The 25,480-nt window shown below is 39.6% G+C and overlaps 1 protein-coding gene across 7 annotated transcripts; it reads right to left on the bottom strand.

Moving 5' to 3' along the window:
• Positions 1-3,016: 3,016 nt before the first annotated feature.
• mbnl3 (muscleblind-like splicing regulator 3) lies at positions 3,017-25,443 on the bottom strand. Of its 7 annotated transcripts, XM_034883480.1 has the most exons (9): positions 25,171-25,443; positions 17,696-18,680; positions 12,045-12,209; positions 11,153-11,356; positions 10,819-11,058; positions 8,889-9,042; positions 7,292-7,327; positions 4,610-4,704; positions 3,017-3,845 (listed from the first exon to the last, which is right to left on the bottom strand). In XM_034883480.1, exons 2-9 carry the CDS (start codon positions 17,867-17,869, stop codon positions 3,828-3,830), a joined length of 1,086 nt encoding a protein of 361 aa, XP_034739371.1. In that variant the 5' UTR covers positions 17,870-18,680; positions 25,171-25,443; the 3' UTR covers positions 3,017-3,827. The 7 variants fall into 7 exon arrangements, with proteins under 7 accessions (XP_034739371.1, XP_034739370.1, XP_034739369.1 ...); XM_034883479.1 differs by lacking the exon at positions 7,292-7,327 and having other exon boundaries at positions 25,171-25,440; XM_034883478.1 differs by lacking the exons at positions 4,610-4,704; positions 7,292-7,327.
• Between the last annotated feature and the right edge of the window lie 37 nt (positions 25,444-25,480).

Below are 25,480 nucleotides of genomic sequence, written 5' to 3'. Positions count from 1 at the left end.
TCAGTGACAAATGCCATAATATCTGCAGCATTTACAACTAAACACGTATGTAATCCATTGTCTTTTTCAACACACTTAAGTATGCACACAACTCACTGATCTATTTCTTAACATTAATGAAAAGACAGCACAGCTGTCTCAGAGAAGAAACTAGTACAGGTGGGATTCATTTGTATACCAAATAACACTCCAAATAACAAATGTATCTTTGAGCACTGATCTGTTCCTACAGTGTATTGCCTGTGGTGGGTTGTGGAGACTTAAAAGAGGCACATTTGAATTTGGATAAAAGTTATTTCAGCCCAATTTCCAGGCTATTACGTTCAATCTTTTGCACCTAAAGCAATTTGACAGACATTTGAAAACCGAATATCCAACTGGTTGGTAATTTCTTACCATCAGACATCAAACGGGTGATTTATTCTTCCATCTCCTGACTTTACCATAAATCATTTCTGGCTATAAACTGGTGTGGCTGCAATATTCAGAGTCTGACTACTTTTGACAAAAAGGACACATCAGTAGAAAAAACGACACATTATAAAGTCAGACAAGACATTTTCAAGTTCTAAGCTTTCTCCCTGAAGAGCTATAAAACATAAAAAATCTTGTGCCACGTGTTCAATCCAAAAGCCGCATGAAAGAAGAGAATTGCACAAACAAAATACATCTCTGAGTTTGAGAGGGAGACATTCATTTAGAGGAATTATTTAGGTATTGCATTTAATGGGGCAGCTACTTGCAAATACCATCCACCACTTGGTACATACAGACTTTAGGCACAACAACAGGAAACCAATCCAAATTCCATCTTGTGCAATAATTCTAATGTCAGGTGTAAAAGTTGAAGAAGTGCCAATTATAAAAGTCTGTAATCTTAGAACTATCTCTGATGAATCATCATTTTTTCTTTATTGTGATTTCAGGTGAGTTGAACACAGAAAATCTGGGTTTTGTGGGGGAGGCCAAGAAGTGACCTTAACTTCTTAAGATTGTCATTCTTTTACACCATTTTTCGCTATTAAATCATGGAGGAAACAGCACAAACCTTTTTAGTCAGTAGACAATTACCCATCACAGCCATGACTTAAGATACTACCGTACATCACTTTAATTCAACTGTTTTAATAACATGACCTCACCTGCTTTAAGGCAGTTTGCTTCTTAAATCAAGAAAGGCGCATTCTTAAAAATCTCTCAGCTCAGCCCCTTTAGTACAGAAGTAATTGGGTGCTAAATGTTATGTCACTCTTTTAAGTTTTTAAGTTTGTAAGTCCCAAAAATTGCTCCATTACATAAAAAGTAATGTCTGATATAATGATATTATCCAGTACCAGATATTGACTGTGAAACCGGGGGAGAAAAAAAACAACTTTCAAATCATACTTAATATTCAAGTTAATATTCAAGGTAATATTCATAAAACAATATAAATTTAAAGTAGCAATCACTGTTTTAGTTTTACAATAGGAGCTACAGTGGGGCTCGAAAGTTCGGGCAACCCAAGTAAAAATCTTTATTAATGTGCATAAAGAAGCCAAGAAAAGATGGAAAAATCTCCAAAAGGCATCAAATGACAGATTAGACTTTAATATAATATCTCACAAAAAGTTGGATTTTATTTCCATCATTTATGCTTTCAAAAAAACAGAAAACAAAAAAATGGTGTCTGCAAAAGTTTGGGCACACTGCAGAGTTAATACCTTGCATCTTTTTTGGCAAGTATCACAGCTTGTAAACACTTCTGGTAGCCAGCCAAAAGTCTTTATATTTTTGTTTGAGGTATCTTCGCCCATTCTTCCTTACAAAAGTCTTCCAGTTCTTTGAGATTTTTGGACTGTCTGTCACACACTGCTCTTTTAAGGTATATCCATAGATTTTCAATTATGTTGAGGTCAAGAGATTGTGAAGGCCATGGCAAAACCTTCAGTTTAGGCTTCTTAATGTAATCCATTGTGGATTTTGAGTTGTGTTGTGTTTTTCCTAGATGGCATCAAGTTACCGTCCAAAATTTGCTGAAATTTTATTGAATCCATTTTTCCATTTTTCCATTTTCATATTCTGTGCCCTTTCTTCTCCAAACGTACCTTTAATCATTGCGGCCAAAAAGTTCTATTTTAACCTCATCGGTCCACAGATCTTGTTTCCACAATGCATCAGGATACATATCTATGTTTTCATTTGCAAACTTCAAACGCTGATTTTCGTGGTGAGGACGTACAAGAGGTTTTCTTTTTATGAGTCTTCCATGAAGACCATATTTGTACGAGTATCTCTTTATAGTGGAATGGTGTACCAAAACTCCAGTGTCTGCCAGGTCTTTCTGGATGGATTGTGCAGTCACATGTGGGTTTGGACATGCTTTTCTTACAATCCTGCAAGCTGTTCTGTCTGATATTTTTCTTGGTCTTTCAGATCTTGCTTTAACTTCCAGTGTTCCTGATGGCGGCCATTTCTTAATTACATTCCAAACAAAGGATATTGGCATCTGAAAACGCTTTGCTATCTTCTTATTGCCTTCTCCTGCTTTGTGAGCATCAACTATTTTCAGTTTCAGTTTTCTAGGCAATGGTGCTGATTGTTGGGGCAAGATTAGATGACTTTAGCCATTTATAACCTTAAGATCGACATCACCAGGTCTTTCCAGACGATGATTGAGAACAATTCATGACACTGTTAGGTCTCAGCTTTCCAAAGGCGGTGCATGCTATAAACTCTGCAGGGTGCCCAAACTTTTGCAGACACCATTTTTTTTTGTTATTTTGAAAGTGTAAATGATGGAAATAAAATCTAACTTTTTGTGACATATTAGACAAATGTCCAATCTGTCAATTGATGCCTTTTGGACATTTTTCCATATTTTTTGGCTTCTTTATGCCCATTAATACAAATTTTTACCTGGAGTGTCCAAACATTTGAACCCCACTGTAAAAGTTGATACACAGCATTTTTGTAACAACAAACATTGCCTTTAATTGCAGATAACATCTTTCAATGTATGCTGTCAAGTGTTTTGAATTATTTTGGGAAACTAAGTCTCTTCTGCAGCTGAGCAGATAAATAAAAGGCACAAACAAATGAACAACTTGTTGGCGTTTCCTCAGGCTCATCTTGCCTGATGACCATGAGAACAAACTGAATGGTATATATGGCACAACACAAATGTTACATTTGTAGCCATTTTTAAAAGTAAACATGACATAATATGACACACTATTTTGACAACACATACTGGTTGCAGACCAGCAACAGATCAGTTCGTCGCTCAAATGGTCTCAGTTTCCAGTATTAGCTTTTCAGAGTTTCTAACTTTGGAACAGTCAAAAGTGTTCAGTTGCCTCATGTGATGGCTCCAACCTATTAAGGACATGTAGTCTTAAATGTGTGTGTGTGTGTGTGTGTGTGTGTGTGTGTGTGTGTGTGTGTGCGTGCACATGTCTGCTGCACTTTTAAGGTGTGGGCATGTATGGCCGTAAGAACAAGGGAGCTCTGTTGCTCAGCCTGATCAAGTCAGTGTGCATCAAGATGGCTGCTTTAAAGCAACAGGAAAACATCCAGGCTTGTATTGCGTGAACCAGCTTTTTTTTACGTTCATAATATCTTATAAGAAGTTTCACACTTAGTTAGTGTGCACTGTAGGTGAGGCACATGTTTGCTGCATTCAGAAAAGATGACCGCCCTGGTAGTGCGCAGGTTACAGGGACTTTAACTGGAGTTTCGGGAAAGGCTTACTGAGTTAAGTGCCACAGGAGCTGCCACCAGCAGTTTAGGGACAGGACAATAATGGGTTTCCATGGGAACGCACTGGAGCTCCACTGGATCAGGAGTCAGAAGCTCGGAGGGGTCTAATGGAAAAGAGAAAGGTAGGGATGAAGGGAGGAGCAGTGAATTCACACTTCAAAACAGTAACCTGCGGTGATTCAGTAACATTTAATTAATATTTATAATGTATTTAAGACCAAAATTGACAATATTTGGTATTCAAATAACTACCACAGCATTTGGGCAAGGTGGAATAAGACATTGTAATTTTGAATAATTGTTACTATCATTTTTTTTATTAAACTTTCAAATAGCCATTATATTAGAGTAACAAATCTGCCAAATTATGTGAATGAGGATTTTCCTTCTGATTTTCTTCCTTTATTCTAGGTTTTAAAAAACATTCAGACCATTAAAAGCATGTAAAACTCTCTTTTCTTATATTACTCAGCCAAAAGTAACTTCTAAACCTCCTTGCTGTTTAGAGAATTTTGCCATGAAATGTGTCCCAATCTGTATGATGGAAGACGAGAAAGAAAAAATGAAGAGGAGAAACATTTAAACTATAGCAGGGTTGCTACCGATGCCAGACCACATACTTTACGTCCATAGATTACATACTGAAGGATACAGAGACAGACAGTGGGGCATGAGACACCAAACTACAATATTTAGATGAAAACAGATCACTTGCAACACACAACAGAGTGGAAAGTGAAGACAGATAAAATGTGAACATAAAACACTACAGGCAGGTGTTTCTTTAACATGATGAAAGAAGACTTTGTATAGGACTCGGACCTACTGAGCTACAAAATAAAAAATTAACTGAAACAAACCAGCAAACCTGATTTGAGGCGGCAGATTCAGCGAAAGGAACATTGGTGACTGGCGTCGAAGCCGACGAAACAGTGGAGGTGGTGGCACCGTGCATCATGGGAACTTTTATTCAGGCGAGTCAGACGAAAGACAGAGGACGAGGATGTGGGCGGGGAGGAGGAGGAAGGAGGAGGGGACAGGAATGATATGGTTACCATGGCAAAATGTGTTGGATCAAAAGTCAAGTGATATTTCCAGGATGAAAAAATATCAAGACACATGCAAACAAAATAAGAGATAAATTGCATATTTAGAAAATGCACAGTTTCACCAACAAATGGTAGTAACAAACAAGACAATACACAGTCATACAATCTCATCAGACTGAGTATCTGATATATTGTATACAAATGGACAGGGCATGTGTATGGAGATAGCAAATGATCCATAAGAAATGAAAAACCTTTTTCAATAATGTCACAGCTTCTATGTGTAGTGTTACTCTTCTTTAGAAAGAGTCTAAAACAGTCTGTGAGTTGATAATCATAATTTCGTTATTGTGTCAGACATAGTGACTGACTGGTTTTGCAAAATACATTTTAAAGTGCCCACATTATGAAAAAAAAATCACTTTTTCTGGGATTTGAGGTGTTATTTTTTGTCTCTGGTGCTTCCACACACATAAAAATTACAACACAACAAAAACCCATCCATGCTGTTTTGAGTGAGAAACTGTTTCCTGAATGTGTCCTGCCTTCAGTCTCCAGGTGAGCTGTTCAAAATCTGCAGGGCTTTCTACGTCATTGGACTAGGCGAGGTGGCTAACCGTAACACGCTAGTGCTAGCATTCTGGCTCGTTCTCATAATGGCAAAACACTGCTAGAACGCCCACTAGTTCACCATAATCTCCAGAAGAACTACTTCCATGTCCCTGTTCTGCAGGTATTCCCCAAGTGGCCCTCGTCTAGAAGAAGTCTCCCAGCCAATACTGCCTTGGATTGACCAAAGTTGGAGAAAGAGTTATCTAGCTGATGGGGTCGTACCAAGCTACTGCTCATGTGACAAAGATAGTGGAGAAATGAGATGTCTCACTCTGTAGCTAAAACAAGTGAGATGTCTCACTCTGTAGCTAAAACCAAAACCCACAGGGTGAAAAGAGGATATGCAGCAATGTGCGGTAAAACAAAAAGTGGTGTTTTTTGAAAATGAAACCATGGAAACCTATTCTGGTACAACCTCAAAATACAATTATGAACCTGAAAATGAGCAGAATATGGGCGCTTTAACTTCTCACTTTCACTTTATATTCACTTTTTACATGTCTAGAGTTGAAGAGGTTTTTGACGTCACTAATACATTAATACATACACTAAGACATCACTAATATAATTTCACACTAGTGTGTTCTGTTTTCTGACCGCATCTGTAATTGATAATATCCAAAGCATGGAGGTAAAAAGGGCTACCAAATATAATGTCAATTTTTGGGGCCTGAAAATGGATAAATAAGTCATATTTTTTGAGTTTGTCAAGTCTGAGAAAATAAACCCTTATGATGTCAGGAGGGGTCTTTATTTTTGAAAGCTTTTGTATATCCACACGTGTTTCAATAATGTTGCCTAATTAGACCTCTTCTCAGGACTGTGTGGGTGAATTCCACAGTGTTTAATAAAGATCCCACTTATACTTCTGCTGGTTGTGTTGTACATTGTACATAAATTGTTATTATTCTAATAATAGTCCATACAATTTGATAACTTAAACCTGACAAGAGATGTAATCAACCAAAGAGATTAAAATATTTAAAAGAAGCTTTCTATACCACTACAACAGAAGTCCATGAGTGATCTCTGTGCATAACTTCAATCAGCTGTTTATCTCATTTACAGTAACAATGGAATTCATGTAAAATGTTTCAATTTACAACATGAACAGCTGTTTACTTTGAGTTTAGTCTAACATATTAATAATAATAATGTATATTTTACAAGGTTTTGAACATGATGTCATTTGTTCTGACATATACTGTGAAAGCATTTGCAAATTTGTCAGTAAAAATGCATTGTTTTGGTCTTGGTTGAATAAGTAAATTGTTTTTAAAAAAGTAGCTGCATCGAACATGTACAAACTACTACTACTACTAATAATAATAAACTAATATTTTATTGTCGTGTTTTGTGTCCCCTCGCCACAGAGTCCGGGCACTGGGGTTTTCATAATCCCTACAGCATTCATACAGTTTACACACACATGCACAAAGGTACACATACCAGGCATGCTTGCACACAGAAATAATAAATAATTGACTTGCTTACACAAAAGCAATGACTTGTTAAACAAACAGGACATAAATGTGATTGCAGACAACAGACATGATGCGTTGAAGAAAAAAATGGGCTGAAAGCTCCAAAATGAAAGTCTTCGGGCCTTATTGTCTTCAGTAGCTGACACAATAATCTTTGTTTTTGAAACATTATCTATTATTGTGGGGTGCCCTGTTGGCCTGAGTGTTTAAGGCACTGCCATGTTATTGCAACATCCCCGGTTTGATTTCAACTATTTCATCCCCAATCTCTCTATCTCCCCACATGTTCTGTCTATTCTGAATACAATTTTAAACACATACTCATGCCATGTTTCAATTAATCCATCAATCATTCAATTCGGCTTCGGAAGTTACAGATCTCCAGCTATGGTACAGCTGACCTACCAATTTCACCTGAGGGCATCATGCACAGAACAGAGCCTGTCACATTATGTATAGAAATAAATCAGGAGATGGATGAGAGCAGACGAGAAAGACCACAGGAGGAGAACAAAAAGAAAACAAGGAGAAAGAGTTGTGGTAAAGAAAAAGGTGTAATCAGCAACAGCAGGTCAAGGCAACAGGTTCAGGTCGGTGCAGGTAACACAAGCGACATCGAGGCTGTCACAGATAGAGCGACACTCAAACACACACACAAGACATTGAGGTTTCAATCAGTATTAGTATATTGTACAAGTGGTATTTCAAAGCCGAAATACATGAAGATAAAACCTGTTAATGTGCATAAGGATCTTCAGCACAGAGCAGGTACGTGGGTGTTGTGGGTGCTGTAGACCTTAGTGTTGTATAATTTAAGCATGCTGCATATCAATAATTCATGTCTGAAAGCCTTCAAGCATTTCACTAGCCACCTTTTGCTTACAGTTAACATGACAAGACACCCGCTAGCTACTATTTCATTTCATTATGTTTCAAATATATGTCAGTTTTCATAAACAGTACTTATATCCCTGTAAGGTTTCTTTTTTCACTGGCACATCTTCAGTTTCATTTTTGGTTTAACCAGTTATTCTTTATTTGATTAAAAAAATTAATTATTTAATCCATGAAAGGTTAGACAATGGTACATTGACAAACATTCAAGTTAATTTATATATACATAAAACAGACAAAAGCAGCAAATGGATTGAACCAGTAAATATTAAATATTTTTGCTTGATAAATAAGTTAAACGATTGAGCGGTTTTAGAAAGAGTTGGCAGTGAATCCTCTGTCAATCGACAAATCAATTACTAGACTAATTGTTTCAGCAACAATTTCATTCAATAAACAGTGATTATACATTTCCAGCCAACCCATCCTTAAAATCTAAATTAAATTTTTTAAATCAAGTCTCTGCTGATTGTTAAGTAACAACCAGACAGCCAGTTAAATGCAAAAACACAGGAAAACCAAAACAATCTCAAAATTATGTCCTTACAATAGGACCTTACATATGGTTGAGAGTAGTAGGATTGGTGTTGGCTATCTCCTTTTCCTTTCTTTCGTCACACTGCCAGCTGCTAATTGCAGCCAATACACACGCAACTTTGCATTAATATCAAAGAACCTCCAGGAACCTGCAATGCATGCACCCACTAAGCCATGCACAAACAGTCCCACAAAGTGGCTTGACTGTGATGTGTTTATAGTCTGTTTTTTATGGAGTGATTATTGCAATGTAACTTTGCTTTGGCTTCAACAACTCTCATCACACATCGAGCCATCACACATCAAGCCAGAGTGGAGCACTCTGGCTTGATGTGTGCTTGACGCAACAGATAGCGTAGAAGTGATAGAAGGAGTAAAGACAAATGGTTACACTCTACAGAAACCACAGCAACAGCCACAGCAACTACACCTGTAACTCCCTGTATCCCACAATATCATCTAGTCACCTCACATAAAAACCCTTGCACTGTCTGCACAGAATCAAGTTCCATGATTCATATATGGTAACCGTATAGGCTGTGTTTTAGTGTGTGATTGAGTAGAGACTCACCACTGGGGATGAAGGCTGTCTGCTGGAGCTGCATGTTAGCCAGGGCTTGCTGGTAGTGGAACATGCTGGGGTTGAAGACGGTGGCAGCGGCTCCGTTGCTCTTCTCTAAGATCGACCTTTTTGGTAGCGGCTGCATGGAACCTGGAGGTAGAGCCTGCAAGGAGCAGATAATGGGCTCTTTAGAATCAACATCCAGTCGGCGTGGATGTTTCTGTTTATCACCACAAGAGGACACTCCAGTATCTCAGATTATCTGAAGTGATGTAGGACAGCCCAGAGGTCAGGCCATGAGAAAAACAGGATTGCTATTATTTCATTCACCGATAGGGCCGGGGATGAAACATCAAACTGCAGTGGAACATAGCTAAGATGAGAGATGTGCTCCCTTTTTTATACTTTTTGGAACATGCCTATTGGCTATGGGTTTGCACTCTATCAAGAATCTTCACTGTTAAAGCATAACTTATAACACATTTACTCATAACAGGGAAGTATGACAGTAAAAAACACATAGATATCATATTTTACTTCAAAATAGTTTTTGTTTTTAATGAATCTAACGTTAAAGTTACATTGTGTAAGAATTTCTCCCATCCATCGGTGAAATTGTATATATGATAACTAACTGAATATTACTTCCTAGGCCCTCCCAAGGAAAGAAGCAACGGAGGTTTGTGTTTTTAATACATTACTATGTTATAGTTTGAACAATGTCAATGAAACTGAAATTAGCTCTTAGGATCTCCATCGTTTACACGCAGCTGTTCTAGCTGTTGCTTAGTCTGTGTTACAACTGCATGACGTGAGTTCTCTGCTAGGAAAATCACAACATTATGCACAACCATGCTATAGTTAGCCAATCAACTGTAAAATATAGAATTGACACAAATAGGCTGAATGACTTGTCGAGAACAAAGCAGGCAACTTTTGCATCCCTTTCAAAATCTTTGCTGTTTCCTTGGAAAAGCCATTCAAATATAAACTTTGGTCTTGTGTCTTTGCCTGTCACGTTGTTGTTTTAATTATCTTTTTCGCTTCCTTGGTGACTCCGTTACATGTCCGCAAGAATAGGTGTGATCCTCCATCTTAAACAGGCTGTCAAATCTGCAAGTTGAGTCAAGTCGCGAGTAATCTCCCCCTGACATTTGTCATGGTGCCACTGAGTGTGGAAGCGCGAAAGGCGGAGGAATGTCCCTCTTTGGCTAATGTATTTTAAAAATGGAGGCGCGATATGGCTGCCACCATTTGAGCAACTCGCTGGTATGTATTCTGAATGACAGATTCTACGCTTACGAGAATTCTTTGATTATTTGGTGGAAATAATTACACATGAATGAGCACATATTTGTAAAAGAACAATTGCTTTTTTGCTAAGAATCAACTCAAAACGTTACACAGTATACTTCTAAATCAGTGAATAGTAACAGCAACAAAAACCAAATGAATGACAGAAAATATATGTTGGATACAAAATGTGTCTAAATCCTTTCATTCTACTGCTATAATTTTTTTTCTAGCAATGTCTTTCTTTTTTTCTGCATCAGCACTAAAGATTGACCTGATTATGTTACAGCTGCTCGCAATGCTAACTTTAGCCCTTGTAGCTGAAAGTACAGACTCAGGCGCATGGTAGCAGACATTCATGAAAAAATATTATCCTCAGACTACATTATCAAATTTCAAGCTGGTTGAGGAATAATGTGATACTCTGATCCTTCATTGTATCTGTAAACAATATCTAATGTCGATCACTGCTAGGGGACAAGAAAATATTCTACTATTTCACTGCTAAGCTAAGCAGATATGGTACACTTTTGAAAAGGTGAGTATTGGTTTACACCTACAGTAAGTGTGTTTAGCATATCATAGAAAAGCATTTTGTTTATTTTTTTATTTTAAAGAACAAAGAGTTCTCAGTATTTCGACTCACCAAGCCTGTGGACGCTGTGTTGTGACTGGCTTGGTGCTGTGCAGCCTTGATCCGGGCCTGGAGGTGAGCCGGGGGGTGGAAGTACTTGCACTTGTCTCGGCTGCAGCGACCTTTAATGTAGTCCATGCAGACGATGACTGAGTTCTCACTGCAGTCCACCATGCCGGCCTCTAGAGGGTGAGCGTAGCGGCAGTCGCTCTCGCCGCGTGTGCAGTTACCTCGCTGGAATTCTCGACAAACCTGGGAGGACCAGCGGGAGCAGTGATCAACATTTTAGCTTTCACCACACTTTGGCCAAACATAGAAACACAACAACTGTGTGCAGGCCGCATACCTCCAGCTTGTCTGTGCGCATATGTTTTTGTGCAGAGGTACCGTTGCCCATAGCTGCCAGGCCGGTGGGACTCCCATGGACCAGCAGGGGAGTATTGGGCAGCAGCTCAGACATTAAGCCCATGCCTGGGCCCATGTGGCTCAGATATGGACTGAACGCCATACTGGGACATGTGGCCAGGGAGGGTGTCATTGGGAATGTTGTCTTAAGGAGGGAGAGAAAGGCAGAGACGTAACAGAAAAAAAACATGTTATGACAGAGCTTTCTCTGACTTATGTAAAGGATTTGGTAGCAACATTACCAATGCTGTGGGTTTTCTACAGCAATGAGAACCATGCATGAACCAATGCAGTTGGTACTACTTTGAACATTAACTAATTCTGCACATGAATTATATATAAAAGATTTTGCATGTAAAGTTTCAAATATCTTTATAAAACGTGAAATAAGACTAAGCTACCTTCACTGTTGCTAAATAAAACTTCTTTGAATTATAATCAAATACTTTTAACCAAAGATACGACACAAGTAAAATAAACAAAAACTGATGTGTAACATGGCATTACATTATTAATCATGTTTTAATCAATTAAAAAACATGCCTGTATATACTATATAAAATAGGTAATATATAAGTAATAGGCAGAGAATGCTCTTTATATTCCCTATGTTATATTATTGGAGGACAGAAGTTAGAAGAAATGTTATAACTTGCCAGCACTAGCAGAGAGTTAAATAATATTCTATTATTAGAAAATAACTGCCACTCTGTTGCTGGAAAAAAAACATCACTCAATGTCCACTGAGTGCAGTTAGTATTTTGATAAATAAATTACATTTTAGAACACACTGCATTATTTGAATAGTTGTTGTTTTAGTGCGGGCTGCTCACTATGGGCTGCAACTGTGCTCCGGGCAGCATGAACTGCATCTGTTGAGCCAACATGGATGCTGCGGCCTTCTGCTGGATCAGGTTGTTCCTCCCGTTAATCTCCAGCTGGGTTTTCAGGTGTGGCGGTGGGTGCAGGTATTTACAGTTCTCACGGGAGCAGCGCCCCTGAGGAGGAGGGAGGTGGGAGGACAGATGAGCGTGTGAGCAGACGGGGTGACACTGAGAACAATGTGACACTAAATCAATCAGGGTGTGCCTTGACATAGAAAGCTCACATTATGCAGCAACTGGTCCAAGTTTAGCAAAGCACTCATCAATATGATAAAGCTAAATTTGTCAAACTAAATATCAAGAGTCACGCGTGTTTACAGAGCTGAACTACAAAGCATGTACAGCCTATTCTAGTAAAATAAAGCACTAATGAAGATCCAGAAGACTGCATACTGGATAATTCATGACAAATGGGCAACCACTTTCTAAAAGTGTTCATCATTAAAATTATGTAATCGGAGAAAACATTATTAGAAAAACAGAAATGTAGAGATTGAATTGGCCTCAAGCAAATAATTTGGATCATTAAGGTGCAGTCAAACTGTACTTACCATTTTATACTGGTAACCTTTAAACAATGTGAAATGACAGGTGGAGTATTTGAGCCAGATATGAGACAGCTTTAGATTTTTTCACAGCAGACACAAGATGAACCTCGCTGAAAACAGTTCAAGATGGAGAGTGAAAACACATGCTCGACTCTCACTGTCCTTTTTACTGGATTCTGTATCTCTACCTGGCAGTCATCAGTCAGTTGATGAATTCACGGGAAGAGAAAAACATTACAAGTAAATGTGACTGACTGCAGCAGATATGCGCTTGTTTGGTTCAGACAAGAGCTAAAATAGGATTAAATGGAAATAATTCAAGCTCTACAGATTCAAAACAGATTCATAAAATTCCAAAAATTGATTCATATTTTCTTTTTTTTCTTTTTCTAATGGCCTGTATACTATCACATGGGGAAAGAAACTATATTTACATACTGTGAATCGTTTTTTTAACTGAGAATCGTTTTTGAATGAAAAATAAATTTTGGATTGAATTCCCTAGAATCTAATATCAAATTGAATCGTGACGTTTTCTGAATCGTGCAACCCTATAACAACGTTTTTTTTACTTGCATTCACACTAAAACTTGCATAATACTGTGAGTAGTGGTGGAAGTATTCAGATCCTTAAAGTCAAGTAAAAGTAGCAACACCACAATGTAAGGATACACAAGTAAAAGTCATGCTTTCAAACTTAAAACAAAAGTATGTAGTGTTATCAGCTAAATGTATTTAAAAATATAAAAATACTCAATGCAGAAAAATGGCCTTTTCTGTATCAGAACACTGTTTCCCAATAAAGACAATTAATTATTGAAAAAATAAAACATGCTCATCTAATAATCACAGAGAAGTATTCATTAACAAATGAAGCATGTTGGCTGAGCTGCGCTACTTGTCATTTTTGGCTTCAAGTCCAACCCTAAATCAAATATTGAGCCAAATGTTCAAAAACCAGTAATTTTGCCACAGAACGTCATTAAAGCTGTGTCCTTTCTGGGGAAGGTGAAGATGGTTCTGCTGGAAAACTTAAGAGCTGAGCAATATATCGATGTCATATCGATATCTTGAGTAGACTAGATATTGTCTTAGATTTTGGATATTGTAATATCTTAATAAGGCATAAGTGTTGTCTTATCCTGGTTTTAAAGGCTGCATTACAGCAAAGTGATGTCATTTTCTGATCTTACCAGACTGTTGTAACTGTTCTATTTTTAGCCTTTACCCACTTACTCATTATATCCACAGTACTGATGATTATTTATCAAAAAGTCTCATTGCGTAAATATTTAGTGAAAAGCACCAATAGTTAACACTACAATATTGTTGCAGTATCGACATTGATGCATTTGGTAAAAATATCGTGATATTAGATTTTCCCCATTTCGCCCAGACCTAAGAACACTGCAGTCTCTATTAAACCCCTGGGCCGGCAGCAGCTGTATGGCCCTGCAGATGAGCTGTTCACCCGCTAAACTACCTCCACTGAGCGTCACCCACATGCTCTGTCGTCAAACCACACCCGCACAAACCAGCTCTCATCAAGTGATGGTGAGATTGCCGCACAACTGGCGACAGCGAATAAAAAACTCTGAAGACAGACTGACGTCATGGTGCAGAGACTTTGACGGTGATGGATGATGTCGCGCTGAGATGAGGACACATAAAAAAAAGGGTTTCAGCAGCACGACAGCTTTATAGGATAACTGCAGTGTCTCCCATATTTATATTCCAGGAGGGATTCACAGGATTTCACCCAAAGGACAAAAAGCATACAAGCAAAACATGTAGAAGCCTGAAAAATGGTCAGGATGGTACACAAGGGCAAGGCTTACACAAACGCTTTGCATCAGCGAGCTGTGTGTTTAGGGATAAGTCTGTAATGTAGAGTCCCATGAGCCCAGGAAGCCTGCTTAAACTCATAGGAAAAGCAAAGCACCTATTAATAAGCCTAACTAAGTACTTTGTGTGCACCAAAAAAAACCAAACAGACCAAAAGTATTGCTACAGATTCATAACCTTTGTAAACTTTATAAAATCTGGGGTAGAGAACGAGGCCAATGAAACATGGGGTCGAGGTGAGTAATGAGTCAAGAATCTCCTTTTGGCTCCCATACCAACGCACTACGCAACACAGAGAAAGTCCCTGTTAGTTCAGTAAAGTAGTGTGCTGTTGATGCATTCAGAGAAACAAAAGAGATAAGATATTGATTAATTGAAAGGATGAATAAACATATCTAAACAGTTCCCATATTAATACAGGGCAATCTTGACCTTCAGTAAGTGGATAATGATGCTCAAGTTTTTGTTCATTCTGATATGTGACAATGATGATGTTGAAACAGTTGACTAATCGATTAGTTGATCGGAAATTTAGTTGGCAACAATTTTGATAATTGATGATTGTTTGACTCTTGGGATGGCAGCGTCGGTCTGTGTGTCGGACCACAACTCTTAAATATAACAACACAGAAATATTTCAACATATAACTGATACACTTTATTCAGAGTTTTCATCTAGTGCCACCATGAGGCTTACATTTTGGGTTTTCAGTACAGTATCTTCACAACTAATAAATGGATTGCCACCAAATTTGGTTTGGACATCTATGTTACTCAGCTGATGAATCATACTTTGGCGGTCCCCTGACATTACACAGAGCCTCACAAACTCTGTCTTGTTTGTGGAAAAATGCCAAAAATATGCTGGTTCCAGCCTCTCAAATGTGAAGATTTTTACTTCCTGTTTTTACTTATCTTATATGTTATTAAACTAAGTATTCTTTGGGATTCAAATTGTTTAAAAATCAGTCGTCTTTAGCATTTTTATCTATTTACTGTCATGTTATTCACCGAAAACTGTATTGATTGATCTACAGTATTCTGCGGATTAATCATATGTGAAAATAATTGTTAGTTGCAGCCCTACCCCGATGTCATCCAATGTCTGCTGTAATATATGCTGTACATTGTGCAGATGTGACGTCCACACTAATCATTTAGAATGAATTGATTGAGCACTCCAGTTAACAACATAAAGAGACCTAGTGAGCTCCCTGCCTCCCTCCCCCTGCAGCAGGTTTAGACCCACCAGACAAAGCTAATGGAGGAGCAACAGGGACTGACAGCAGTCGGCTTGGACAGATATGCCAGATATGGGCGGGATGGTGAGGAGGGAGGCCATTAGCAGATAAATCCATAAAATTAACAAAGAAGGGAGGGGCGGGCGGAGAGCAGGAGGAAGGAGTGATGATGTAGAGCGGCTCAAGCGAGGTGCTTCTTTGTTTATTTCCGTCAGTCGCCCAAAAAGAACGGCTGCCAGCAGAGAACAATCCTGAACAACAATGGGGTTAGAAACCCTGCTGTAAAGAGGAGGTTGTTGACATACCGTGTTGGCACTAAAGCCCCTCTGCAGCTTCTGATAAAGAAAGCCACTTTGACCTTCAACTGTCACCAACTTCAGTTCTTTCTCTCACTGACAACATGACCCCAGGGCTTCAAACATTGAAAGTGGCCTTTAAAGCTTGTTCACTGCCTTTGGTACAAAGCAGTTTGCCTCTTTCTCCCATCAATGCAACCAGTTGAGAGCCAGGCTGTGGCTCAGTGCTATAAACAGCCGTGCCACTCAGGAAGATCAAACTATCCAATCGGTACGCACTCCTGTGCTGTTGCTAGGCCCCCCTCTCTGTTTCTCTCCCTCTCCCTTTCCATCTCCCTCCTGCTCTGGAGGACATAACACAGAAAAATGGCTGAATAATAAATTCTAACTCAATAAACGAGGAGACGGTAGCTGCACTCAGACAGAAAGCCCCTTGTCTGGCTCTCACTTTTTCTCTGCATGAAAGATGGTCGAGCAAAACACACACGCCGACGCAGCAACAGCCTGTTCTCAATTTTAGCGTAATTGGCCCTTGATTGTTGGAGCTCTTTTAAAATACATTAAAGCATCATCACTTTTCAGACTGTTAGTTTTTCCGCTGTGTATGAGTGGAGCGAGTGTTGTGGTTCTGTGGTGGAGACGAGAGTGAGGAGCGCAGCTAAAGTGATGTTGAAGCAGAATGATCGACAAACCCACATCCCTGATGGACAGACAGACTGTTGGCAAAGTGGCTTCATGAGAAATTTTCCATCACGCCTAGGCAAAATCATTTAAACATTTATTATTTTATTATTATTAATAATTATAATTATATTAATAATTATTATTATTATAGACTTTTGTGTAACTAATAAAAAACAAAATCACAACATAATAGATAGCTGCACAATGAGAACTATATACCTTTAACTTCAAACATGTTTGTGAGTCTGGGTGTCTACATGGGCCAACAATACAAGGAAAGAGAGGACTTCTGAAAATAACGTTTACAATTACATCCATTACGATCACAGAACGAGTGTTAACACTTACATACACTATGAGATGAAATATGTCCACCATCAGACTTTACAATACCATTTATACTGCGGTAACTATCCCTTTAAAATATCTGGTTGTATCACCCACCCTTTTTCATCACGTTAGACTCCATGATGATGACAGACCAAAAATGTAATATTGAGTTGGTATTCTCAATTTTCTTTTAGATCATTCTGCGAAATACTTTTTTAATTGTTAATATGGATAACAATTAGTGTTCGTTGGAATTCACATTATTAAAAAACACAGAATCACAAGGATATATGAAATTAAAGAAATTCTGACGAAAGAGAGTCTAAAAAGGGTGGATCAACTGACCAACTGACATAGTTTGTTTGAGGGAGTCTGAGGGAGTGAGCCACCCACATCCTGAGACATATCTGTCAAACAATTCAGTTGATTTGTAGATGACACCCTAAAAAATAGTCACACCCATTAAATATATTTATAGGTGGGCCACCTCAACTGAAAAAAAGACCACCTCTGCTGCAAAACACAACAGGAAACGCTGGTTTGTGTGTATCTGTGTGTGAATACTATGCCGAGCCAAAAGGCATTAACTAACTTGACACTGGTCACAAAGCATGTGTTTAAACAAACAAGATGTGTGATGTCTGTGGCATTGTTACCTTGAGTGAGTCAAAGCAGGCGATGACTCGGCCATTCTCCACATGGCAGCTTCGGGAGGGGTGAGCAAACTTGCACTCGGCATCAGACCTTGAGCAGGTGCCTCTCTGAAACTCACGACACACTTCCAGGGTCAGCCATTTGGTGTCCCGTCCCATGGTCATGCTGACAGCCATCAAACTTGCTCAAAATCACTGAGCAGCGGTGAGCGCAGATGGACGGAAAACTGATGAGAGCAAGGGTGACTAATAGTGATGCAAGGAAAAGAAATCCCCCAAAAAACAGAAACAGAAGCAAAAATATTTTCTTCAGCGCAAATAGGCAGCGTGTCCTTTCGGTTGGTGTATTTTAGTGGATGTTTATTTGTTCTTCTTGGGAAAAGTGGCAGGTGAAGTTTGAGATAGAGGGATAGACTGTGGGTAGAGGCCAGCTCTGTTTCAAAGGCGGGAAAAAATAACAAAAAACAGCAACTACACATAGGATTTCACTCTGACATGTGACACAGCGTCTGTGCCTTCACCTGAATCGACGGCCACAGTATGTCACCGTTACGTTCACGTCAACATGGCCGGGGGCTGTGGCAATCACTGCAGTTATGTTTAAACGGCCTTAGAAAGAAGATTTCTATACAACAAAAAGAAAAGCAGAATCTTTATAGGGATGGTGTCCTTGCAGTGATGAGACGAGGTGGCGGCTCAGCTCTGGGTATGTGGGGACTGCAGCTTAGCAACGTGGGATGGATGACTCTGTGGCTGTCAGGATAAAATATAGCCTCCATTCAAGGCCAGGCACACACTGAGCCCCGTCTTGCTCTCATCCAGTAGTAAACAGCAGCAGACAACTCCTCGCAGTAGGCACTTTGGAGTTCCACTTCCTTTATTTCGGCCTCTTTCTCATCCCTCTTTCGCCGTTGTCTATTCTTCTGTTGTTGTCATCCTCCTTACTGACCTCCCTTCTGCATGCCCTTGCTTGTTGTCTTGCTGTGGACTATAAAACAGAACAGAACATTGATTCAAAGCACTGACAAAAAAGCAGCCTGTTGAAGATAAAAATGTCGAAGCTACAACCTTTTGTGAAGCTTGTTTAAACGGAGGGTGATGAGGACCACGAGGCAGGACGGTGGACAGGAAAGAACCAAAGGGAAAAAAAGCGAGGACAAACAAATAGGGGAAGAGAGCATACGGAAGGGAGGGAGGCAGCATTGAACAGGAAAGGGCAAGCTATGTCTTGATTAAGTGATACAAGAGAGAGAGAGAGAGAGAGAGAGAGAGAGGGTGAGAGAGGGGATAGAGGGAGATTGCAGACAGGACAGAGACGTCACTTTAACTCCCCTGAGCTCCACGAAGCAAAAAGTAATTGACTAACTTGATATGAATCATGTCGCAATATACTGTGAACAGCCGTGTCCTTGAAGTCGCACTGGCTGGCAAGTGTGTGGTCAACCCTGATGATTCCTAAACAGTTATTAATGTGAAGAGAAGAAGTAAAAAAAATAGTATAGACAGGGCAGAAAGAGAACTGGAGTGGGGGGGTGGGGGGGTTTAGTTATTCAGAACTGCAGCTGCTGTGCTCAATGCAAGCCTCCAGCCAATCGGACAGACTTTTGCAGGCACACAGAGAAAATCACCGACCAATGACAGGACAGTTTCCACAGCAGCTCCTCCCTCAACAGAGCCCGTCCTTGTTCCTCGCAGGATTTTTTCACAGTCATGGCTGAGCCACATGCTAATATTCAAACTGTACAACAACTCCAAGGAGCTTCTCACAGATGTGGAGTAGGTCATGCCTAACTGAAACTGGAAGTGGACTATTCTGCAGTGTGATGCAAGCAGGGATGATGCATGCTGTGCAGGGAGCAGAATGTTGTGTCCGGACATTAACTGAATACAGATAACTATCAGTGAGGTGGCTCAATAAACATACACTCAGAGAAGAAAATTCAATGTGCTTTCACAAGAGAAGGCAAAGTCCCAACTCCATGGTAAAAAATTGGTAAAAAATGAAGTGAAAGAAAGGCTGTCATGAATGAAACATAGTAGTACACGGAATGCACAAAGTCAATAAACAATAGGTGAGATGCAGTAGAGGAGGAGACCAAAAAACAGAAGGAGAGGGGGATTGGAGCAGATATTATCAGTCCCTGCGTCTGATGGCGGCAGACACAGACGGAGGAACTGATGGGGTGTGTGTGTGTGTGTGTGTGTGTGCGTGTGTGTGTGTGCGCAGATAAACAGCCCAGAAGAACACTGCAGTGGAGTGGGAGAAGGAGGGATAAGGGGGAGGTGGGAGCTGAATTGATACACCCACCACCTTCAAACACAAGAACAAAGACACATCCCAGCCCAAAAAAAGAGGCAGGAAAGAGAAATGAGCAGGTACAGCAACTGCTTTGCTTGCTTTACCATTACGCTTGCCTGTGCTTCCTCCTCCTCCCAGCCTACCTACAGATCAATAGAAACTTTTCCCAGGGGGATAAAACAAGCACTCCTCCTGCAGCTTTGCCTGTCCTGCAATCAGGTCCACATCAGTGTCAAGCGCCCTTGCTTGCAAACACCGTGACGACGCAGCTTAGAAATATACAAACCCGCATCATCAAAATGCTCCTCACTTCCTTACCTCGCCACACCAGACACCAAATGGCGCACAGTTGCCATTACGACCATTCTTGGAAAGCTACACAGCAATGCTGTCTCTCCTCCAGTGCCACTCTAGCTTATACGCCGCCCTGTGCTTTTAAATATACACAGTAATGACCTTTCACTTGCTGAAATATACTGCTGTGACTCTGCTTTCCAGGAGTTTCCCCCTCAGGAACATTTCATTAACAGTTTAACCAAGCCTCCCCTTGTTACCTTTACCTTTGGCCTCTACAGGTACTATTCAAAATCATGCCAGGTCATAATTTGTACGTCGGTGAAATGTAAAAAAAGCCCACTTGGGGGTTGGGATTGTTACATGTTCGTGAACAGACAGAACGACTCATGAAAGCTATTAGTAAGCTTATAGATTTAACATTCAAACTAAATAGTAAGTATGTTTAATTAGTTAGTTTTTAATGAATAACTGGTTGTATCCTCGACTATCACACAAACAAAACTACTAAAACCAATGCAGCTATGCCAGCTGCGCTGTGAGGCTGAAATGTATGCAGCTTAAGTGCTTCAGGCTAAATATTAGCATGCTAATGTGCTGATGATTAGCAGGTATAATGTGTACCATGTTCAGCATATTAGTTTAGAGTATTAGCATGATAACATATTATCCCTAAACACAAAGTACAGCTGAGGCTGATGGGAACATCATTCATGTTGCAGGCATTTGTTTATAAAGTACTGCTAACTCCAGAGGGAAACTGGTAGATCACCAACATTATTAAAATCATCATGGGGGAAACATTAGGTATGAGGTATTTCGCTAAAAAGCAAACATATCAACCTCATGTTGGCACTACAGGAAAAGTTAGGAGACCACCAATGTCCCTAGGATTCAACATCTGGTAACCATGAATGTACAAAACTTTTGTGTCAATCCATCTCGCAGATGGTTAAAAGGACAATTGAAAACTCAGTGAAAGTCATTGGGACTCATCCTCTGGGGACCATGAATGTTTGTAAAACATTTTATGGGTATTCATCCACCATTCATAAAGCCACACCACCATCATATGCAATGTGGCAATACATCCTTGTCCTTCTTTGTGGGATACGAGAATCAACTCGCTGGCGCCATATAGCGATATTTTAATTAATAAAAATAAGATGCTCTAAATAGTTTTCCCTGCTCCCAGCGTTGCTATTTCATAGCTCCTCGAGGTGGCACTAAACACATGAATGACGGAAACTTTAACATAAAGTAACAAGCTGAAGAAGAAGAGGTTTTCAAAGTCTGGACCCATAGCTGGTCCTTAGTTCTGTAATTTTAATTTACAGACTGAAAAACTTATGCAGCAGAATTGTGCTGTGGTGTTGACTTGCAGTAAATAAAGAGAGAAAACCTGCACCTAACCTTTTCACAGGAATTTTGTATTCTCTTTGTTTTCCAATATCTCGATTTATCATTATAGGATTGTCAGCACTATATTGATTATTGCAGAATTGCTTTATCCTACTATTAATCAGTATCGAGAGCCATGTATTGTTTATCGTAAGGTACCCTGTGATTCCCCCCCCCTAGTAATGAACAGTCACCTCACCAACAGCTTTTATTGAGTCCCCTGTGTAAAGTAGTACCATTCCACTAATCTTCCCATTAGTCAATGAATAGTTTACTAATAACAGCAGACTGGTATAACCCCAGATTAAATCCAACATCATGCCATCTAAATAAAAACGTAATCTAACCCTAATTTATACAGATGACTGTGTCTTTAAAGATAACATGAACGTGTAAGAAACCCAAAATTAGGTGAAAAAAAGGTCTACTTGCATATTTCAGAGATAGCACTCTTTAGAATTACAGATCGTTCAGTTTGGAATGGAACACCGACTGCACAGCTGTAACATTGCACAACAGTACTGTACCTACTACAGCAGAGATAAAACATGAGGAGGCAAAAAAAAAAATACACAAGCACAACATCCACAGCCAACGAGCAAATAATTATGAAGCAGATGAAGCGCAATCCTACCAGTGGGAAGTTCTCTTATAACTAAACACTGATCAAGGGCTCTGTTAAAGGAAGGCTTGATGCTACATGCTTGAAGCTGCATTACTGTGCAAGTACAGCCAACACAGCACAACTATCTCTGTGCTGTTCCCACAACACTGACAAATGGGTTAAAACACTAAAGTAAAAATATATATATACACAAGAAAAGGACATAAATAGGCTTTACTTCCTCAACAGTACATAAATAATAACCCATATCAATACATATCAATACATGATATGGGTGCGAATAATGATGGTTTTCATTATGGACTAAGCTGCAATTTATTCTCTTGATCAATAGTGCCGAATCTATAAATAGACTGATAGTTTCAATGCTAATAAACACATACATTTAAAATGTAATACATTCAATTATTGTTATAGGAAAACTGTAATAAAGAGTGTACAATTTCTACAGAAATAATCTTGGCCTTGTGAACTTGTCCGACCTTTACAATGCAGCATAAACAGTCATTTACAGGGATGCGGCATGTTAAATAAATATAGAGCGCGCCAGTTATAACAGTCATTGTGCTGCTACTGGTCCTCTAGGTGTCTGCAGTAGGAAGAGGGGCTCCAGCAGTCAGTAGGTGGGGGTCAACATGTAGGTGGAACAGGATGGGGGGGGGGAAGTATAAGGAGGAGAGATGGGGGTGTTGACTCCAGCGCACTGCGTCCATCATCAAACACAGTGCACCAAAGGGCTACCAGCAGTGTAACCTTCACCGGAGCTCTGACGTCTGCATTATGGCTGGTGTGCAGGCTGCGTGCCTCCCACCTTGACAGGGAGCCCTGCACCTTATCTGCTCACACTAATAAATTGCCTTACATCAGTACAACTGTGTTGAGCATGCATTAAGTGAAATTTAAAGTGAGTGATACATTAACAAATAAATAAAATACAAAAACACTTTTATATCTCCTTTTAGATTTTTCCCTTTTTCTTTTGCGCAATCAGGTTGTAGCCAGGGGGAATATTTTAGGTGTATTTATTTTCATGTTTGCACGCTGTTGGAAAAAAAGCGAGATAATAAAGAAAAAGAGAAGTTGAAGTAGCAGTTGAAATACAAACACTAAAAGTATCATATGTTGAAATAGCAGTTGAAATGGAAGAGGAGAAAGAAGTTTTAAGTTTCAATTTAGGTGTGAGTGCTAAGTAAAGTGTAAGTGCTACAAAGATGATGAAGATTCAGATGACCAAGCAAAGGAAGTCTAAAGATTTCACATTATTGCACTCTAGATTAAGAGCATTTTGTAAATATTTTGAATGGGGGTTTAGGCTGATTGTATGCTAATATGATTACAGGCTGATTTAGGCTTGACAGCAGGTTGACAGAGAGAACAGAGAGGACACAAAACTATGGAGTTTAGTGTTTCACCAAATGGGGAAACACTGTGAGTGATTTAAGCACGTATGCATTGGAAAAACCCGTTGGCTCATATCTGTTCTCCAACTATGAACGTTATAGTTAACGGTCAACTCTTTTGAGAGCAGCGACAAGGATGAGTACAGAACAGGATAACGTCGATGACAAATGTGATTGATTAAAAAGCACAAGGTGGAAGATCCAAGAATCATAATGAGAATGAAAGCTAGCAGCCGGGAGGGAGGGAGCCAAGTAATTAGGTTAAGTATAAGTAATCCTTTTAGCTCATTAAAGCACCACAGTTCACATTCAAACAAACATTCAACAAGCCTATCCCATCATACAGGACTATATAGCCTGCACAAAGCGTGAAATACTTGAGGTTTGACTTGCCTGTTGCACTTTTAATTCAGAAAAGAGGCTGGATAGTGTAGGCCCTGGAGCTTTCATTTTAACTTTGCTGGCTGTGAGCTGGGGATTTCACATCCCTGTGGTGAGACCATGAAAACTATGTGGAAAAACACTGCAGATATTATAGCTGAACCAATAACATATCGCCATTTTAACATTTTTTATTTTTTATTGGTTGTTTAATGGTTTTATATGCAACATAAAAGATGGAGCTTCCCATGCAGTTAATATTGTGTCTGTGTCAAAGGGGAAACAAAAACCGGTTACAGGTTATGTGGGAAACATGGCTGCATGCCCATGTGTGTTTGCCAGTTTAGCAGTGTTCATATTAAGTAAAGAAAAACTAGCTAGACAGGTGCAGAGTCCACAGCCCGGAGGGAGCATGGACATGTCTTGACTGGCTGTATTGGTAAATGAGCCAAAATTTTAGCAATACATCTACTGGAGGTGTGTACAGTATGTGTACTGTGGGCAAGTAGTGGTAACACAGTACACCATGGTGTCTGACCCCTAAGGGTAAACAAGGACAAGACCTCTTTGCACTGCATGCATGAAGGCTGGCTGCAAAACCTGGCTACAGACATACAGATAGATATCCAGGAAGGAAAGTGAAGGTGCTCTTCACTACTGCCTAATATTACAATGAACAGATAGACTCAGAAAGTAATTTCACATTGTTTGCACTTCTCTCTCTGGCATAGCAACAAAACAACAACTTGCACTTTGAACCGTGGCACTGAGACAAAACTCTGTATATTGCATTTAACCAAACCCCTTACAGATACCGCACTCAAGGCATTCTTTGTAGATACACAAAGCATAGCCGTCAGCTGTCTGCCAAGCTACCCAAAACATGCCACTTGTAAATGTTATTACTGCTGTGCCAATGTGTAGCCACGCAATTACGCACGTAATTAACATTAACAAAGGCTGTTTTGCACTTCCACGCAACAGAGTGGAAGAGGCTTTGGAAACGACTGCAACATGGATTAAGACTAGGTAGCGTTGATATTGCTGCAAACTGCGCCAGGCGTGCTCAGCCTCTTACCTGTTTACAGTCACGTCGGATTCAGACGTCTTCTCCTAAATTAACGTCGGTAAAATGTTTATTTGATGGTTTTTATCCACAACGAGTCGTTCTTGGTCTGATATACGAGAAGTGAAGGCGGAGTAATGCATAAAAGCGTTTTCGCTAGCTAGAAATAAGAAAGTCGAAGCAAGTAAAAAAAAAAACGTGTTAGACCGCCGCGGAGTGAGAGAAAGAAAGAAGGCTGGCTATGTTTGCTGCAACTACATTTGCTCGGCTGCAACACAGCAAAATAACACGTTTGAAAAAAAATCAGAGGGAGGGCAAAATG

The sequence above is a fragment of the Etheostoma cragini genome, chromosome 10 (assembly GCF_013103735.1).
Source record: "Etheostoma cragini isolate CJK2018 chromosome 10, CSU_Ecrag_1.0, whole genome shotgun sequence".
Classification (NCBI taxonomy): domain Eukaryota; kingdom Metazoa; phylum Chordata; class Actinopteri; order Perciformes; family Percidae; genus Etheostoma; species Etheostoma cragini.
This window is presented reverse-complemented; position numbering and strand designations above follow the sequence as displayed.

What these genes read in the sequence shown, in the direction of transcription:
- mbnl3 (XM_034883480.1), bottom strand. Translation starts at nt 17,869, where the DNA reads ATGGCTGTCAGCATGACCATGGGACGGGACACCAAATGGCTGACCCTG. An exon ending in CCTGCTTTGACTCACTCAAG is followed by an intron (nt 12,210 to 17,695) that starts GTAACAATGCCA and finishes CCTCCTCCTCAG; the next exon opens with GGGCGCTGCTCCCGTGAGAA. An exon ending in GACAGCCTTCATCCCCAGTG is followed by an intron (nt 7,328 to 8,888) that starts GTGAGTCTCTAC and finishes ATAATGTGACAG; the next exon opens with GCTCTGTTCTGTGCATGATG.